The sequence below is a fragment of the Sphaerodactylus townsendi genome, linkage group LG05 (assembly GCF_021028975.2).
Source record: "Sphaerodactylus townsendi isolate TG3544 linkage group LG05, MPM_Stown_v2.3, whole genome shotgun sequence".
Classification (NCBI taxonomy): domain Eukaryota; kingdom Metazoa; phylum Chordata; class Lepidosauria; order Squamata; family Sphaerodactylidae; genus Sphaerodactylus; species Sphaerodactylus townsendi.
In genome coordinates this window covers 14,913,701-14,933,234 of record NC_059429.1, presented here as the reverse complement: position 1 = coordinate 14,933,234, position 19,534 = coordinate 14,913,701, and the positions used below count along the sequence as shown (strand labels likewise).

At 48.5% G+C, this 19,534-nt stretch overlaps 1 protein-coding gene across 1 annotated transcript in view; it reads right to left on the bottom strand.

Moving 5' to 3' along the window:
• ABCA7 (ATP binding cassette subfamily A member 7) overlaps positions 1 to 19,534 on the bottom strand; it is a 91,584-nt gene that overhangs the window by 63,464 nt on the left and 8,586 nt on the right. The window contains 10 exon segments of the mRNA XM_048497788.1: positions 2,801 to 3,023; positions 6,209 to 6,391; positions 8,935 to 9,149; positions 9,320 to 9,499; positions 11,878 to 11,994; positions 12,871 to 13,010; positions 16,197 to 16,325; positions 16,328 to 16,430; positions 17,487 to 17,576; positions 18,350 to 18,519. Coding sequence (XP_048353745.1) covers positions 2,801 to 3,023; positions 6,209 to 6,391; positions 8,935 to 9,149; positions 9,320 to 9,499; positions 11,878 to 11,994; positions 12,871 to 13,010; positions 16,197 to 16,325; positions 16,328 to 16,430; positions 17,487 to 17,576; positions 18,350 to 18,519 — 1,550 coding nt within the window.

The following is a 19,534-nucleotide window of genomic DNA, read 5'->3' as shown; positions in this document are numbered from 1 at the left end:
CACAGCTCAGGCAGCAGAGCTGGGAATCAAACCTGGTTCCTCCAGATTAGATACATGAGCTCTGAACCTCCTACGCCACTGCTGCTCCTTTAAATAAATGAGAAAACAATAAAACATTTTTTTAAATCTCCCATGACAGAAAGTTCCATCAGGGCCAGACTACAACCAAAAAGGCTCTGGCAGGGGTCTGCAACCTGTGGCTCTCCAGATGTTCATGGACTACAATTCCCATCAGCCCCTGGCAGCATGGCCAATTGGCTGATCGGGGTTGATGGGAATTGTAGTCCATGAATGTCGGGAGAGCCACAGGTTGCAGATCCCTGGCTCTGGGGTTAGCTGAGAACAGCTGGATAGCCTTTGGTCCAGGTTCTTTTGCCTTGAAGGTGTTATTTTAAAAAGCATCAATGTTAATCCAATTAACACAAAGTGAGGAAACTGAATCTGGTTATGTTTAAGGGAAGCAGTTCAAATGATTCCAGAGGAAAGAAAACTCACATTTAGCAACTGCTAATTTATATTGTCATGGCAGTTCAGAAAAGAAGACGCTAAACACTCAGTGGCTTTTTAACAAATTCATACATCAAGATTTCTTTTTTTAGTTAAAAGAGCAAAAATGGAGACGAGGATCTGAAGAGATACACCCTCCACCCCAAAATCCACTCTGATATTAACTGGGGCTGCACTCTACGCATGCTTCGGAGCTACAAAGTTGATGAAGAAAAAAATAATAAACTACAGGAGATGAGTCATCTCTCCCAAGCAGGGCACATTGCAAGGTTGAGTGATGCGAATGGCTCTGGCCAAGTAGGAAGGAAAGGATAAATATCTCACACCTTGCTGGAATGTCACACAGGAAGGGAACAGAGACTACGAAAGCCAAAAGACTGGATAGGATTTCCTTCCTCTTGGGTTAGCAAGAGTGCAAATGACCCCAGGGGAGACTCTCAAGGAGAGATTGCACATTCTCAGTTCACTTGAAGGAAACTCCCTTCTTTCGAACTCAGACAAACAACATCTACTAACAGCATCTTCAAGCGAAGAAGGATTAGCTCTCATTTCACCACCACATTTTAACCATAGGGAAAGGAACAATGGGAGAAGTTCTAACTCTCACAACTAAGGGACTTCTAAACGCTCCAACATCAAGAATGAGTAGATTATTCTAATTAAACATTACTAACAGAGCTGAAGGTTTAGAGGACTGCATGTTTTCACCTTTTCTTTGTTTCAACTTTTCTAGGAGCAGCAGTGGCGTAGGAGGTTAAGAGCTCGTGTATCTAATCTGGAGGAACCGAGTTTGATTCCCAGCTCTGCCGCCTGAGCTGTGGAGGCTTATCTGGGGAATTCAGATTAGCATGTACACTCCCACACACGCCAGCTGGGTGACCTTGGGCTAGTCACAGCTTCTCGGAGCTCTCTCAGCCCCACCTACCTCTCAGGGTGTTTGTTGTGAGGGGGGAAGAGCAAGGAGATTGTAAGCCCCTACAGGAGAGAAAGGGGGGATAGAAATCCAAACTCCTCTTCTTCTTCTTCTTCCTTACCCTGATATTTGAACAGAACATGTGTATACCGCTTTTGTTTATTAAACTTCCTTGTACTTTGAATGCTGGAAGCCTGCTCTCTGAAACGCATCAGGCCTGCTCAATCCCACTTTCCAAAGAGCAGTAAAAGGAAAGAACAGCCGCTGAGCTTGCCATCCCTGGAGCACAACAGCTTGAAAGTACAATAGATTGTCCCTGCGGTAGCTTGTAGGAACTAAGTAGTTGTGGCCAGAGGCGTATCAGGGGGAAATGGCACCGGGGAGAATGCCTTCTTTGGGCACCCCCTGCACCACCCCCGCGCTCAGGCGCAGGGCTCGGGGGGTCAAGGCCCATCCACCCCGCAGGGCAAGTCCTGCCATTTCCAAGGCCTGGGGAAGGAAAAACCGGCTACACGGTGCACAGGGCTAGGATGGGGCCACCTGGGGACGGCAGGAGCCCTGGAGACGGCAGGAGCCAGCCTGCAGGGAGGGGGGCGGGGAGGGTGCTGTCCTGGCCAGCCAGGAGCTGGCCTGCTGTTGCTGCGCCCATCCAAGTCGCTCCTGACCCCCACCCCGAGGGCCCAGGTAGGGAAGGAGGAGGTTCATACGAGCGCCATGGCAGCAGGAGCTCATCCTCCAGCACCCAACCCAGTTCTTCCGAGATGGGTCAGTGGGGGGGGGAGGGGGGGCAATTTGTGCCTCCCCCGCCATTGCGCCTGCTGGTCCCCTATGGTTGTGGCGACACGGGGGAGCATTTAAACCACAACGCAGGTACACTGTGCTGGAGGATGCACAAATCAGTCTGGCCAGTGATACTGTCCTAGATTTCTTGACGGTGGCAGTCTACTACCTGGAGAGATTTGGTGCCCCCACTTGGGAGTAAAAAAAGGGGGTCAGCATTGTCAAGTGGAACCTTGGGATGGCCATGGGGTTTTTCCAACCTCTGGGATCCAGGGCTTGCAAATCAGACCTTTCACAGGGTCTATCCCACCCCATAACTTCTATAGCTGTTTCGGGCAAAGGATGCCTGCACCTGCGTGACACAAACCTTTTTATATCACCCTGTAGGTGAGGCCCCTTCCGCACACGCAAAATAATGCGTTTTCAAACCACTTTCACAACTGTTTGCAAGTGGATTTTGCCATTCCGCACAGCTTCAAAGAGCACTGAAAGCAGTTTGAAAGTGCATTATTCTGCACGTGCGGAATGAGCCTAACATATACAGTTTTGCTTACTTTTTAATTATGACATAAGTGAGGTCCGCCCAACTAAGAGACCCACCTTGAGGATCAGGACGAGTAACAAGGCGCTGATAAGGAAAGGGATGAAACTGCTAAGGAACCAGCTGAGCCAGAGGGTGGCGCTCTTCAGCCCCATGATCTTCATGGTCTCTTTCAGGCGCGCCTCCTTCTCGTGGACCACCCCTTTGATGATCATGGCTACCGAGTAGATCCAAGCCAGAGTCATGAAGAGAGGCAGAGAGCGATTTAAGACACGCAGGAAGCTGGCGGGGGTGAGGGGGAAGAGGGAGGACCAAAACCCCACACAGATTTGTTAAAACCTCCAAAGCAAGGCGTAGTGTATCGCCGCAGATCAACAGTCCCGCAATTCTATTGGCTCTCCAGCATCCCCATCCATGCCTTATATCACAGTCTAGGAGGGTGGAAAGGGTCGTGTTCTACTGAGAAACTAGCTGCAGGAAATGAAGGGGGGGATTCTATCAAAGAATGGCAATTTGAACTGAAGGTTTTGGACTACCACATACAGCCAGCTTGTTGATGGTGTGGGGCTCTTACTACTGGAAATCCCAGGTAAGATGCCATCAGGTGGACCCCTATTCCTGCTCCCCCCCAACACATATACATATCTGCACAAAGCAAACTGTTTGCTTCCCTGGTTTAAGGAATGTGCAAAACCATACAGTTGCTTCGACCCAGGCAGCTGCCAATCCCGATCAGCAGAATCTTTTTCACCATCGCCCAAAACTCACAGCTTTGTGCCCAGGAAAGAAAAGGTGGCAGAAATATTCACCGGGTTAAGGGGTCAGGCCAGGGATCTGCAAGCTGTGGGTCTCCAGATGTTCATGGACTACAATTCCCATCAGTCCCTGCCAGCATTTGGCAGAAGCTGATGGGAATTGTAGTCCATGAACATCTGGAGAGCCACAGCTTGCAGACCCCTAGGCCAGGCAGAGTCTTCAAGTTGCATACTGATACTTATCCCCAATGCTAGTCATGGGCATGATATTGTACACTCAAATTTCTGGGGAGCCAGCGTGGTGTAGTGGGTAAGAGCAGGTGGACTCTAATCTGGAGAACAGGGTTTGATTCCGCACTCCTCCACCTGAGTGGGGGACTCTTATCTGGTGAACTGGATTTGTTTCCCTGCTCCTGCATATGAAGCCTGCTGGGTGAGCTTGGACAAGTCATAGTTCTCTCTGAACTCTCAGCCTCGCCTATCTCACAGAATGTCTGTTGTAGGGAGAGAAAGGGAAAAGGGGTTTGTAAGCTGCCTTGAGAATCCTTACAGGAGAGAAAGGAGGGATATAAATCCAAACTCCTCTTCTTCTTCCAGACCCTGAAGATGAAACAAGCAATTCCTGCTAAGACCCAAACTCAAATTATGAGATTCCGCAACAGCTTGGCTTCTCATTGTCAAGGCTTACGGACATCTCCTCTGGTTCGCCACTAAATCTTGTCCATGTTGAGTCCACGTTGAGGAGCAGCAGTGGCGTAGGAGGTTAAGAGCTCGTGTATCTAATCTGGAGGAATCGGGTTTGATTCCCAGCTCTGCCGCCTGAGCTGTGGAGGCTTATCTGGGGAATTCAGATTAGCCTGTACACTCCCACACACGTCAGCTGGGTGACCTTAGGCAAGTCACAGCTTTTTGGAGCTCTCTCAGCCCCACCCACCTCACAGGGTGTTTGTTGTGAGGGGGGAAGGGCAAGGAGATTGTAAGCTCCTTTGAGTCTCCTGCAGGAGAGAAAGGGGGGATATAAATCCATACTCTTCTTCTTCAACTTGATGGCCCACAGCCTGGCCCTTCTGTAGACCATGGAAGCTGAACAGTGGGAAATTTTGGCCCACAAGGTCATCTTTTATGTGAGTATAGGTGGTCCTATTCCATTTCTAAGGTGGGTAGCTGTTTTTTTCTGAGGTAAAAGAGCAAGATTTCCAGGATGGAAGCTTTTCAGAGACAAAACTCCCTTAATCAGACACCTGACAAAGAGGGCTTTGACATGTGAAAGCTTATATCGGGAAATTTTGGTTGCTTTTATTGTGCTACTGAAGTCAAATCTTGTTTTTATACCTATTCAGCTATGATCAACTATCCCCCCGCCCCGGACTTATCCAGAGGAGAAGATCTGGTGAGACAGAACAGGATTCCCAAATTGCCTCCCCATCCCCTGCAATTCCTTGCAGGCTTTTCCCATAACAAGATACCTTCCAAGTTAAGAGAAGCAGAAACTGGCCAGAGAACACAATGTGCATTAGTAAAGGAGTTGGGAGAGGCCAAACCAGCAAGAAACAAGAACACTTTCCACATAACCAAAATAAAACGTTTTGAGGCAGGAAATGTTTTTACCCCAAAAATTTTTTATTTGCGGCCTCCAAACCTTTTAAATGAATCCTCTTTTCTAGCAATTTTTTCTTGGCTGAAACATTTTTAAAACACAGCTCTTTAAAATGTTTTCCATGCCTCTCTGCTGTTCCCAAACTTTCTCCTCAGCGTCATTTTCTATCATGTAACTGAACTCACTTTGTTCCTTCATGCCTATTTCTTCTCTACATTTCTGTTTTTTATTGGGGGGGGGGGTTTAAATCTTCTGAGCTTTGATTACATGAGCTACAGGGAACAGCAGTACGGGGCACTGAAACAGAGGGGGTTTTTTCAAGCAGGAAAAAAACCACAAAATGGCGCCCAAGAATCACTTGAGGGGGTGAGTGAGGCAAATGTGGAAGGGGGAAATCAAAAAGGTTTTGCAAATGTTCTGCAAACATTTTTCGGACAGGCACAGCAGAGAAGCTCCATACCCATGCAAGTGCCCAAAAGGTGGAGTCTCTGGCACATGCTGGGTTTTAGATACCATATATACTCGTGTATAAGTCTACTTTTTCAGCACATTTTTTGTGCTGAAAAAAGCCCCCCTCGACTTATACGCGAGTGAGGGTCCCACTCAATTCTTGTGGCGTTCCCCCTCTCCCGTCTTTGCTCTCTCCTGCCTTCTTCTCTGCCTCCCCCCTTTCAGCTGCTTTCTCTGCCTCTGCTTCACTCTCCTCTGCCTTCTTCTCTGCCTCCCCCCTTTCAGCCGCTTTCTCAGCCTCTGCCTTTTTCTCGGCGGTGACCAGCCGCCGGCTCTCAGCGGGTGACAGTCAATCGACCTGGGTGAGCTGGACAAGCTGCGGGATGGAGAGGTCGGTGGCAGAGACCTTGGGATGGATGAGATGGGGGGATCAGTGGCAGAGACCCCCAAATAGCACCCGACCATATCTATTTTTATTTTTGAAATTTGCCAGTAGCTGCTGCATTTCCCACCCTAGACGTATACTCGAGTCAATAAGTTTTCCCAGTTTTTTGGGGTAAAATTAGGTGCCTCAACTTATATTCGGGTCGACTTATACACAAGTATATACGGTATGCTGGTGTTTTCCTGATGCCTGTGAGGGCCAGAAACTTGCAACAACTCACACATCATCCACGAAGCAGGGGTAAGGCATCTGCTGCACATAGATGCCAGTGCGATGTGGCAACGGCGTCCCAGAAAGAACCTGCACCAATGCCTGTTCCACCAGGTCCTGAACGTAGACAAAGCCACCCCAAACATATCGCAAATCTTCAAAGGGATCGGCAGCCGGCCCGGGGTCCCAAAACCTGAATGGGCACAAGCAGGAAAGAGTGGGCAACGACACTCAGTCATTAAAGAAAGGGTCCCCAGCACAACACGGTGCCCACCAACACCTTTTCTAGTGCCCACCAAGTGGCTGAGGCTTTTGCCCAATAGGAATTCTGACTGACTACTGGAGTTTCAACTGACTGCGCAGATTTTTAAAAAGCTTTACAGAAGCAGCCACCTTAGCACAAGATCGCTGGCTGACTCGGCCTCCTGTGACCACTGTTTTGCGGCCATTTTGTGGCTGTTCTACCTGTTCTCTGTCAGAATTACAAAGGCACCCATGGGGTCAAAAAGGTTGGGAGCAGAGGTGGGATCCAGCAGGTTCTCACAGGTTCCCGAGAGCAGGTTACTAATTATTTGTGTGTGCCGAGAGGGGGTTACTAATTGGTGACTTTGCCACGTGATTTTTGCCTTAGTTACGCCCCTCCTCTCAGCAGTAGCGCACAAAACTTGAAGCAGTCTAGCAGGAGGTGAACGGGTGTGCGTGGCAGCCTGCGCCTGCGTGCATTCGTTTCCTGCCCAAGGACCGGCGCAGCGGCTGTGTCCTTGCCACAGCCCCGCCCAGGAATGCCCCGCTCCCGGAATGCCCGGCCACGCCCCCGTTGTGCCCCGCCCAGCCCCATTGGCACTACGCCACCGTTTGAATCCCACCACCATGGGAACCTGTTACTAAATTTTTTGGATCCCACCACTGGTTGGGAGCCCATGCCTTCGAGAATAAAACAAGAAACAAACCAGATGGAGACTGGCAGAAAGTCTCCCTGGGATGCATTCGGTAGTTCCTGGTTTGGACGTGCTTCAAGGGTGGATCAACCCCTTATGTTTGCAAGAAAGTTCCCACTGGGCCTTTGCTCCTGAAGCGAATGAGCTGAGAGAGACAGCTCACCAGCAGCAACAGCCACAGGCAAAGGCCCAGCACCTGGTTCACGAACCAGAAAATGGACTCTTCCTAACAGGCAAAAGACAGACTCAGCTGAGGAGCGACTGGCACCACCACAGAAGGAGGTGGTGTCAAGAGGATGTCCATCTTGAAGGAATTTTCCCACCTGAACTAGTTTCTGCCTCTCATGGATGCAGAGCACGCTCCCCCACAGCAGTCTATCTCAAGGACATGTTCCTTGGCAAGATTAGTTGGAACATGCTGAGAATTTCACTGGGAAGTTTGCTCATTCCTTGGGAGCTTCAGTGACGACAGCCCTATGATCAGTTGAGGGGAGTCAGCAGGCTAGGGCCAGGACTAGCATCCAGTTCCGGTTGGCGTGCCGAGCGGTCGCTCTTTGTTGAGCTCCCCCACCTTTTTAAGATAAGTTTTAAACCTCTCCTTCCCTTTGTAGTTTTTATCTTTTAGTACTTGTCAATTTCTTTTAACCTAAAATCTTCCATTGCAATTTTATTGGGACAGACTATGATAGAGAACCTTTTAAACTGATCTTTTAAAACAGTTTAAAATCTAGAATATTTTCACAATAGTGGTGTCGACTAATGAGTCTCTTTCCTTGTTGCTTTTAAAACAAGTTATCCACTTCTGAAGCCTGGAGCTTCCTGATCAGGTTAGGGCCAGCTTTATCCATAAGAGTAGCTAGTAAAAAATAGACTTTCTTCTCTTCCCCTGCCTTTCTCTTTCCTTGCTGCCAGAAAGATACTTGTGTTAAGCTCTGGAAACTTTGCTCCTCAAGAACCAACGACACTGTGTTAGGACCTCACTAAGTAGTCAGCAAGCTGGCTTTGTTGTTTTTTTCTGTGCATCCTGTCATCATTGACCTATATGCCTTGATTTACAACTTTTTTTCCTAATTTTCTCTAACAAAGTGTTTTTAGCTTTTTGCTGTGTGAAAGTTTATGGGTGCCAAATCCAGCTGACCTGCCATGATAGGCAGCAGAGGCACTTGCAGAAGCCCCCTTTGATGAGCCTCAAAATGTGAACCAACCCCCTCACTCTGGGATATACAGCCCTACCTTTTAACTCATACCCTGAAACCTCCATCTAAGGATGCAAGGTCTGTACACCCTCTGGAATTGTTTGGGGAGGAGAAAGCATGACTTTAATGCTTTAATGTCACTTCTGGGTGAAGACGTGGAAGTGACATCAAGGTGCTTTATGAGTCCTCCCAAACTCTGTGGTAAATACCATAGAGATTGGGTCAGTTCCTAGAGCACTGCCAGGGGCAGTTGTCCCCTGCATTTTTCTCCAGCTGCTCGCAGGAGTGAGGGTGGATAATGTTAAGTGGGTGTAGGAGTTTCCCTGCCCTCAGTGAGTACTTGAAAATCCTATCAACTGCACCATCTGAGGCCTCTTTCCAACTGACCCTTCAGCCTCACAAAGCTCTTTCTCAAAGTCATGAGACCTCACCAGTGGTTACCTTGATATTTTCCAAGTGACTTTTTTGTCTTAGAAAACAGACGACCATTATTGGCTCAAAATACTGCCCCTCTCTTTCTCTTTCATGTCACAGTGGAGCTGATATCTCCCCTTTCGATGGAGAGAAATTCAGCCCCTTGCTCATCCCACATCTGACCACACCTGTCCTTGATCTTGTTGGTGCGGGTGACATCATCAATGTCCATGCGGATCTTGAAGCGGACGTGGGCTGGTAAGTCCGGGCCGAGCTCACTTTGGTTTTCTGGTGGCAGGAACACAACTCCGGCCCAGAACTGCCGGTCCTCCAGCAGCTGCATGGCTCGGAAGACGAGGTGCTCTTCAGAGGACACTGCCTCAATCTTGTCCAAGGAGACACACTAGAGACAAGAGGCTGCAGTCAGTATGTACAAGAAATACACACCCACTTGCTGGGACCTCATTCCTCGCAACCCACAACATGCCCTCGTACTTCCTTGGAGAACCAGTAAAGATTCAATGAAGGGGCATATCAGGGAGCAAGAGACACAACACATGATCCCAAACTCACCTCAATAAACTGAGACAAGGTGCCAACAATGTAATCTACTTCAGCATAGGCATCACGCCAAGTGTAGGCCTGACCCCCCGAGTCTGCTAGCAGAAAGTCCCTCAAGGTTGACACATTCCAGAATGTTCCATTGAGGTGCTGCTCCATAAAACGGGCCACACCAGGAGTTTCCAGCAGGTTCTGTGGGAATAAACAAAGGAGTTTGAAGTGTCTAGGATGTACCTTCAAATTGGGACCAAATTTCTTATTTCAGGTGTCCGCTTAAGAAGTTTTAAACTTATCAAGACTGTTTAGACTGTCTATTGTTAGTACTGTTATAACTATTGCGATCATTGGTGATGGGGCTGCCTCCCAGCACCAAGAAGCCTGTACCACTCCCTTCCTTGTCACAAATGCCCACCCAGGGACCCTGGAGAGCCACACAACAGACAGCCCCACCCTTGGACTTACCTCAAGGAGCAGGGGCCTCCAGGAAGCCAGAAACAAGAAGAAACAGCAGAGACATGGCAGGAGAGCTGAAGCAACAAGAGCAAGCCACAGCAATTCCAGGGAATAGGGTGGAGACAGCACAGCCCTAGCCAAGCTGCAATCATCAAGGTTCAGCAGTCTTAGAGAGTGGAGCAGGTCCAGCACAGCCCCAGCCAGACTGCAATCAAGGAGGAGGGCCAGGAAGGCTGAAGAACCAGTCTTAGGCCGCAGGGTTTGACAGACAGCTCTTCAGCCACAAGGAGGCCGGAGCAGAGAGCACGCAGGAGGGGGGGAACCTCCTGAGAGGGATAAAAGGGAGGCAGAGCAAGGAGGAGGAGGTTGTTGTGGTGTTCGGGGCACAAGTTTGCAGGAGTGCTTTTAACTACCTGACAGAGGTAAACAGTTTATGAACAGAAGCTTGAATTGTGTCCTGTTTGTGCCAGGAGGATAGTTGAATTCCTGCAAGCCCAGGGTGGCCTACCCTGTAGGGGGGGGGGGTTGTCAGAGGGGGTGCTCACAGTGAGTCTTAGCATTTTTCAAACTGAATTTTTTTAAAAAAATCATTTAAAAATAAACATTGACCCTTTTCTATTTGTAACTTTTGTCATTGCTGAAGAAACTTTGTATGTTGAGGAATTTGTATCACTGCTGAGTGCCAGCTGCTAACGTTGTAGATGAGAATTTATGTTTAGCTTCTAATTACCCTATGTTTTGTTTTGTTTTTTTACTTAATTCTTCTGTATTTTAATTTTGAAAATCAATAAAAACTTTTAAAATAAAAAATACATAAAACCAATTTTTAAAAAAAGGAATACTGGTATTTTCATCAGTGATAAGCCACCTCCTGGAGTATTTGGGTAGAGAAAACAAGTACCATAGTGTAGTAGTCAGAGTGCCAAATTAGGATCCAAGGGAACCGGGTTCCGATCCCTGCGCAGCCACCGAAGGTCATTGTCCGTTTTATTTGTTTGCTTGTTTGTTTTATATGCTTCCCCTCCCTAGGCAGGCTCGGGGGCAGCTACCAACCTTCAAAATTCCATTTTGCAATAACACCCAGTATCGAACTTGAAGCGATTTAAACAACTTTTCCCAATGATATCAAGATGGCAATGATACAGGACAGATCACTAAGGAAAAAAGAGGGTGGATCGGATGATAAGGGGAAACCAGAATGTAAGAACAGCTGCCTCAACCATATGCCTGGTAGAACAGCTCTAACAGGCCCCATGGAACCAAATCAGATCCCAATGTGCCCTGGTCTCCCTGGACGCAGCGTTCCACCAGACTGGGGCCAGGGTTATGGCTGGGTTTGTCTCCTGCAGCCGCCATTTTGTGGCGGCCATTTTGTTGCTGTGCATATTGTGCCATGTCAGAATGTGCCCACAGGCTGAAAAAAGGCTGGGAGACTCTGCACGTTGTGGTTACAAGGATATATTACCACTTGGCAAATAGTCATCTGATCCATCTTGGTAAGTGGGAGAGGGTTCAGGGAGACCCTCTTTCAAGGCTCCTACCCATGATCTAAGGCAGTGTTTCCCAACCTTTTCAATGTCACGGTACCCTTGACCTCACTCTTCATATCTCGCTGTACTCCTGCCATCCCCCCCACCTTCCCCTCCCAGTGCCCCGGCTTGCCACCCCCCCCGGGCATGGGGGGGAGTGGCTGCTGACCTTGCAGCAGGCCCTGCCCCCTGGGCCAGCTCCATGTCCTTGCTGGCGCCGGTGGGAGACACCACAAAAGTGAGGGGGGCCGGTAGCATTGCCGCGGTACCCCTGGGACTTGCTCACAGCACCTCAGGGTACCACGGAACCCTGTTGTGAATAGCTGATCTAAGACATAGGTGTCAAACTCGTGGCCCTCCAGATGTTATGGACTACAGTTCCCATCATCGGCAGGGGATGATGGGAACTGTAGTCCATAACATCTGGAGGGCCGCGAGTTTGACACCTGTGATCTAAGGCCTGCACTAATAGGAGACGGACATTACCTGCATCAAAATGCATGCACTTCTCACGTCTAAGCCATATCCTCATTCCTGCCCCATCCTTTCCACAAGGCCTAAGGGATGCTCAGGGAAAAAGAGACAAACCTGAATAGCTGCAACTTCGAGGCTTGTGTTCATGAAGGTGTAGATCTGGGGGCCGAGATCCTGCCAGGCTCCCTTCACTTCACGCAGCACAGCTAGGTTCTGGAATGTCCGGTTCACCTGGAGGTCAAGGGATGCAGCGGCCATAAACCCAAACCTTGACCAAACTAAAGATCCACGCAGGCTGTCCAGATAACCGCAGAAAGCAGAAGACAAAGGCTGAGACCCTTTCTTGGGCTTTGCTCCAGCACCTGATACTCAAGAGGCAAACTGCCTCTCAATATGGAAGCTCAAAACCCGCCGGCCCCTTCATGGTGCGGCTGGTCTCTACCCGGGCCAGGGCTTTTACGGCCCTGGCCCCTGCCTGGTGGAACACTCTTCCATCAGAGGTGCAGGCCCTGCGGGATCTTGGTGAATTCCGCAGGGCCTGTAAAACAGATCTGTCCCACCGGGCCTTTGGTGAGGCCAGCCACGGATTCCCCCTCTAGGATGCCCTTGTGCTGCGTGCCATCATTGGCACGCCTGATATACTATCTAATCAGTACTGTCCCCTCCCTGCCTTGGGATCGGGTGCCATGTATTATTGCTGCTGCTGTGTTCTATGGTTATAGATTTGTAAATTGTTTTAAATTACCTTAGTTTTTATGTGTAAAATGTTGTTTTTAGCCTGCTGTGTTTAATGTTATTATGTATTGTTGTTGCAGGCCTGCTGTACGCCGCCCAGAGCCCTTCGGGGATGGGCGGCTTAAAATCTAACATATAAATAAAATAAAATAAAATAAACTTTGTTGTCCTCCATGAGAGGTCTGCATCCTCCAGGAGCGACACCACAGCACTGGTGAAAGATGTGCACTATGTCCCGGGGGAATAGGGGGGTCAGGAATCTGAAGTGGCCTACCTTACAGGATTAGCCTGCACCCACACTCCCATCAAAAGGTTCCCTCTCCACTTCCAGGAGATGGCGGTCTCCGCCAAAAGGGGCTTCTCTTGTCTTACCTCAGCCATGACCTTCTGCGTGGCTGGCGTACGAGGGGTGTACAAAATTTTGCCGACAAACAAGGGTTTGATGCCCTGCCATAAAACGCGGGAAAGCGGGTTGGATTCCAAGGTCCTGATGAGATCTTTGCAAAAGGGGCCTGCAATAAAGAAAAGAAAGAGGAGGGAGGAGGGAGGAGGGAGGAGGAGCTGGTTTTGTAACTTGCTTTTGTCTGTTGTAAAGATCTCAGAAAGGCTTACGACTGCCTTCTCTTCCCCTCTCCACAAGACATCTTGTAAGGCAGGTGGGGCCAAGAGAATTCTGAGAGAACTGTGACTGGCCCAAGGTCACCCAATAGGCTTCATGTGGAGGAAACCAAACCCAGTTCTCCAGATGAGAGTCCGCCACTCTTAACCACGCTGACTCATTTTCTCTAACTTAAGGAGTCTCAAAGCAGCTTACAAGTTCTCTTCCTCTCCCTACCACAGGCATCTTGTGAGGGAGGTGAGCTGAGAGAGCGCTGACAGAACAGTTACTTGCCCAAGGTCACCCAGGAGGCTTCAGATGGAGGAGAGGGGAATTCAACCCTGTTCACCAGATTAGAGTCCACTGTTCTTAAACACTACGCCATGCCAGCATTCCGTTCTCTCCGCCCTCCATCCCAAAATATCCTTCTTTGAGAAAAATATAATGACCCAGTTGTGAAGAACGTTTAACAAACATTCGGCCTCTCTTGACATGGCCTGGCTAAGTCATAAACTGTGAGACCCTGGCCCCATAGAAAAGCTATGAAACTGTGTTTATGTCTCCACAAAGGAAATTAGATTCTCCAGGACCACATTCTATAACCCAACCTGTCAGATCAAGAAGATTGATCTAATGCATAGGTCCATGGTGGCGAACCTATGGCACTCCAGATGTTCATGGACTACAATTCCCATCAGCCCCTGCCAGCATGGCCCATTGGCCATGCTAGCGAGAACTGATGGGAGAGAATTATATGAGCCATGGTATCTGAGTGCCATAAGGATACCACCACTATTTTATTGGCATAGGTGTCAAACTCGCAGCCCTCCAGATGTTATGGACTACATGATGCTGGCAGGGGATGATGGGAACTGTAGTCCATAACATCTGGAGGGCCGCAAGTTTGACACCTGTGACAATTTATTAATTTATTTTCAGATTTGTATACCACTCTTCCCCCAAAGGGCTCTGTTGTTCCCCCAAAAGCCCGGTGCAACAACTCGGTCTTACAGGCCCTGCGGAACTCACCAAGATCCCGCAAGGCCTGGACAAATGGAGGAAGAGTGTTCCAAGGCCGTAAAAGCCCTGGCCCTGGTGGAGGCCAGGGACCACCAGCAGAGAGGCCGTGTAGGGACATATGGGGTAAGGCGGTCCCAAAGGTACGAATAATGGGCCAAAAGGAGATAAAGGCCATATAACTCAGGTCACAGGGATTGGAGTCCCTCCCCCATGGCACTAGTGGCCACAGGTAACGTCCAGTTGGACCCTCATGTCCTATCAAGCACACGGATTAGAAACTGGCCGTGGAAAAAAATAAACAAACATTTTCAGGATGCTGAACGTTGTCTTTTTTTCTGTGGTATCGATATGTACATCTTTTGTTTTAAGATGTGATTTTTCCAAAACCATGCCGGATCCGGAAATTTTTCACACCCATCTGGTTAAATGGATCCAACTGCCTCCGTCCCAATATTTGGAATTAATTGCATGGCGAGGAGCAGCAGTGGCATAGGAGGTTAAGAGCTCGTGTATCTAATCTGGAGGAACCGGGTTTGATTCCCAGCTCTGCCGCCTGAGCTGTGGAGGCTTATCTGGGGAATCCAGGTTAGCCTGTGCACTCCCACACATGCCGCCGCCGCCGCCTCCTCCTCCTCCTCCTCCTCCTCCTCCTCTTCTTCTTAAGCTTTAAGGTACCATTCTGGGATCCCTAACGTGGTGTCATGGGCACTCGGGCCCCTTCCAACACAGTGGTTCTCAACCTTCCTAATGCCGCGACCCTTTAATACCGTTCCTCATGTTGTGATGACCCCCAACCATACAATTGGTATACATAAAATATAAAAAGACCATTTTCCGATGGTCTTAGAAACCTAATGTGAAGAAGGTTGAAGAGTGTGACCAACAGGTTGAGAACCACTGCTCCAACACTTTCCCCGGTGCCTTCCAGAAGGGATTTTGATTGGCCGCTGGATATTTGATTGACCATACAGATATTTTAAACTTTGCTTTACCATCATCTGCCACCACTGCACGAGGATCTTCACTAGGCGACAGCAGGTAAGCTGCGGCAGCCATATTTGTGACTGGCTTCGCCTCTTACGGCAGCCATTTTGTAGCCACGCCCACAAGACTGTGTAAGAATTCCAAAGGTGCCCACAGGCTCAAAAAAGGTTGGAAACCCCCTGATCTATTCCTTGCAGTACTGGGGAATGGGAACTCACCCCCTGATAAGATGCACCACATCAGGAGCTAGATTCACGACATGTTGTCTTTCCCAGAGCTAACGGGATTTCATGTGTGCCAAATCCATCAGTTTGTAAATCATGGTCATGAGGGAGCACATTCCCTAGGACTCACACTTTTTTGAAACTCAAAAGACAGAAGATGGGTGCATGAATGTCTGAATACAAATGAGTGGGGCAGGGTTGCCAAATCCCCTTGTAAAAACCACCTCAGGTTAGTGGTGGTCACTAAGTTCTGGGGCAGCGGCTTTCAGCTCTTAATCAACTCTTCCTTGGGTTCAAGACCAAATCTCAACAAAGGCCCTGGGGCTTTCCCCACTACAGAAGGGAGCTAAAGTCGACTCGGTTCCTTTCAGTGGAGGGCGATTCCAGGCTGTCCCCACAGCAACTGAGTTGGCCCCCCTGGAACCGAGCTAAGTGGGCGGGATCATCTTGGTGCCTGTTTCGCTCCTCGATCGTCATTGGAGCTTGTGTTACAGCGGGAAACAGGGGCGTTCTTTTTTTTTTTACAGTTTTTTACAGTTTACAGTTACATGTGCTTTCTGCCCCCCACGACTCTCCAGTTCTGCGCATGCCACAAAGCGGCTTCGTGATTGGTTGAGCGGATGAGAGTTAATGCGTTCCGATGCTTCCCCAGCGAGGAAACGATATGCGACCTTGTTCAGCAGAAAAGTGTAGTTCATAACTTTCGCGACAAAGGATAATACCGCCCGGATTCACCAGAGGGACTGAGACAAAACAATGTTGAGCTCGGTGGCAGTGGGGATTCACTGGGGCGAACCTAGGTCAAAACCAGTTCAACTCTGTAAGTGGGGAAAGCCCCCCTGACGAGGCCCACCCATTCTGTGTGCACTCACTCATGGCGTTGTCTAAGGAGACAGACTTCTGCTCAGATCCGTTGCGGCCAAGGAAGCTCTTAATATCATTGTCCTCATACCAATTTAGGGAAGGGATTTTCAAGTTGCCTTCTTCTGAGCGACCGCAATCCGGGACACTGTCTCAAATGCTCCTTGAGGGAAAGAGGCGGGGCCAGCACCTGACAGACTCTGCAAGGCCTCACGGAACTCCACAAAGCTGGTCATGGAAGAGACCTAGGACACAGAAGGGGAAAGGAAAGCTTCCAGAAGCAGCTCTGTGTTCGTTCAATCCCACCCCAGCACTGAGAGCTATCCCCAGATTACCTGCAAGCTGAAGTTGTTTTCTGTGCCTGCACCGGAAAAGTCCATGTAATAACATAAAAAGGAAGCTTCTGTGCAAAATGCTTCCCCTTCCAAACTCCCCCACCCAATTATTATTTTATTATACATGTCCCTTCCTTCAGGGAGCTCAAGGTACTTCTCCACATCTACATCTTATCTTCACAACTACCTTGTGAGGTAGGCTAAATCTAAGCCACACCCACCCCTCCCTGGGTACCATTCTGTCATGGCACTATAGCAGTGATAGCAAACCTTTTCGAGACTGAGTGCCCAAATTGCAACCCAAAACCCACTTGTTTATCGCAAAGTGCCAACATGGCAATTTTAACCTGAATACTGAGGTTTTAGTTTAGAAAAAACACTTGGCTCCGAGGCGTGCGTTACTCGGGAGTAAGCCTGGTGGTAGTCGGTGGCTTTGTTTTGAAGCAACCGTGCAACTCTTCCAATGGGTGACTCATGACCCTAGGAGGGTTTACTTAGAAGCCAAGCCCCATTTGCCAGCAAACCAGCTTAGTCCCAGGTAAAGGATCGTGTTTCTTTAGTTCTTACGCGCATGAAAAAATCAGTGGGGCTTAACAGCACTTAACTGGAGTTTATCTACCAACTGCTTCCCCAAAACTAGGTCTTAGGTTTAATGCTAATAATGTCGAGGCTCCCAGCGGCCCAGGCCGGCCAGCCTGGGGGAGACAGCTCTGTTTCGCGGCGTGCCCACAGAGAGGGCTCTGAGAGTGCCACCTCCGACACCTGTGCCATAGGTTCTCCACCACTGCACTATAGCAATCATTTGCACCTGGATCCAACAGTAAGTGACGCTATAGGACAGCAATGACTTGCAGATGCAGCGCTGGACCAAACAACCCACAGCTCAAATGGAGTCCTGAATTTGAGTCAAGCGTTTCTAACCACTGCACCCCACTGGCTCTTAGCTAGATTGTAATCACACATTACCTCCTTGGCTAATGAGTCGGTGCTTCGAAGGAAGACAAGCAGTGATTCTGTAGGGTCTGCTGAGTTGGCCAATCCAGATTTCAAACGCTCCTGTCAGAGGGGAAAGGACAACAGACGCAGCCTGAGACCATCACTAGCCTTAGGTGGGGTCAGAAGAGACCCCACCAAGCCAGATGGGTCACAGGTCCGACCCATCCATAAAACAGATCCAAAAGGTTCTCCAGGAAAGTTTCTGAGACACTGAAGGAATCAGAGATAAACAAATGAACTTTGTTTTTGGAAAGAAAGGACACTTCAATAGGAATGCTATTGAATTTCATTTTTCCTGATTTCACATAAGAAATCCCAACATATCTGCCTCTCACTTACATGAAATGCAACCTTTATTTTGGTGCTGAACTTTGCCCGTTAAATTGAGAGAAACTTTGATTTTTGCTCCCATTTCCGAAAAAGAGGCATAGAACTGGAGTAGAAAGGAATCAAGCCCATTCACCTGGTTTATCAGCATTAGTTAACAAGGCTGATTTTTCTAATAGCATTTCTATACATTCACAATGCTTTATACAGCCACACCTTGGAGATGAACAAGATTTTCAGGTATACCAGGGGTGGCCAACCTATGCGTTTTTCAGTCCAGAACTGAAAAGCACTCAAAGAGGGATAAATCATGGAAAGTTGGGTTGATGGCAAAAATCCTTGTGCAATCTTCTACAGTAGAGGAAGCAAAGAACCAGATGAAGCAAAGAACCAGATGAAGCAAAGAACCAGATGAAGAACCAGATGAAGCAAAGAACCAGAAGAAACAAAGAACCAGATGAAGAACCAGATGAAGCAAAGAACACATACACCCCTTGGCCACCTACTGCAAATATCTTGGCCCAATCCATCTGGGAGATGAAGCTGCGTTCCAAGGCCTGAAGAGTTGCGGGAGGCAAAATACATAGCCTCTTCTGCAGGTCTTCGGCAGCTTCCTTCACGGTCAAAAACTCTGCAAGAATCGATGCATTGCAAACAATCTCCTTCAAGGGCAATCCTGTGAGAGAGAACTGGAAGGAAAGAAACCAAGTACTTTCGATTTCTGATTTTTATTTGCAGTCCAAAGACTCGATTTACAAAAAAACCATAAACATTACCCAAAAAAGCCCATAAACATTACCAAAACATTACCTAAATTGGGGTGCTGTGTGGTTTCCGGGCGGTATGGCCGTGTTCTAGCAGAATACAGCCCGGAAACCACACAGCACCCCAGTGATTCCGACATTGGCAAGCCTTGACAATACATTACCTAAAATTAACAGTTAAAAAAGGTGCACCCGCCATTTATAAAACATATTAAAACGATCCAGCAACCTATAGAAAGCACATGTCAACACTGGACGTACTCAGTCTAATCCTGACTGCCTCAGAGAGGAATTTTGCAGCTGAAAGGGTAATTTTTGGATACTTCCAGCAGCAATTTGACTAATAATGCAAATGGAAGATTTTTCCTATGTGATATTAGAGGCAGTATCAACTCCTGTCGCAGATTATGATACTAGTTGCAGAACGAAGGATGCAGAGGCGTATGGCCTATGGTCCTCCCAATCCAATAGTATCTATTCCACCAGCAGCTCCTTAGGGAAGGGATCTTTCCCAGATTCTTTTTAACTAGAAGTGCGTGGATTGTAGCCTAAAACAGATTTAGCCTCCATTTCCCATGACTGTTGCACTGAGCAGCAAAAGGGTCACGCTTCTAAGTGTCCCTCCAAAAAAGCAGCCTGACTTGTACTTACTTGCACCGCCGAATCAGGCTCGGCCTACATTTTTCAGCAGGTCTTCCACCAGCAGGCGGGTGAGAGGGAAGCGTTAAGATCCCCAGGAACTGAGAGAGAAAGTCTCATTTTCTTTCAGGTAGGCCCTGACTGGGATGGCTGACAAGAAAAAATATATGTGTGATTCAGAATGGCCATGAGAGGCAGGATTTGAACGCCTGGCCCTCTGGCTCACCCTCAGCCCATCCAATGCAAAGGGAAGAAGCACAGCCTATCTATGACATGATTGGAGCACAA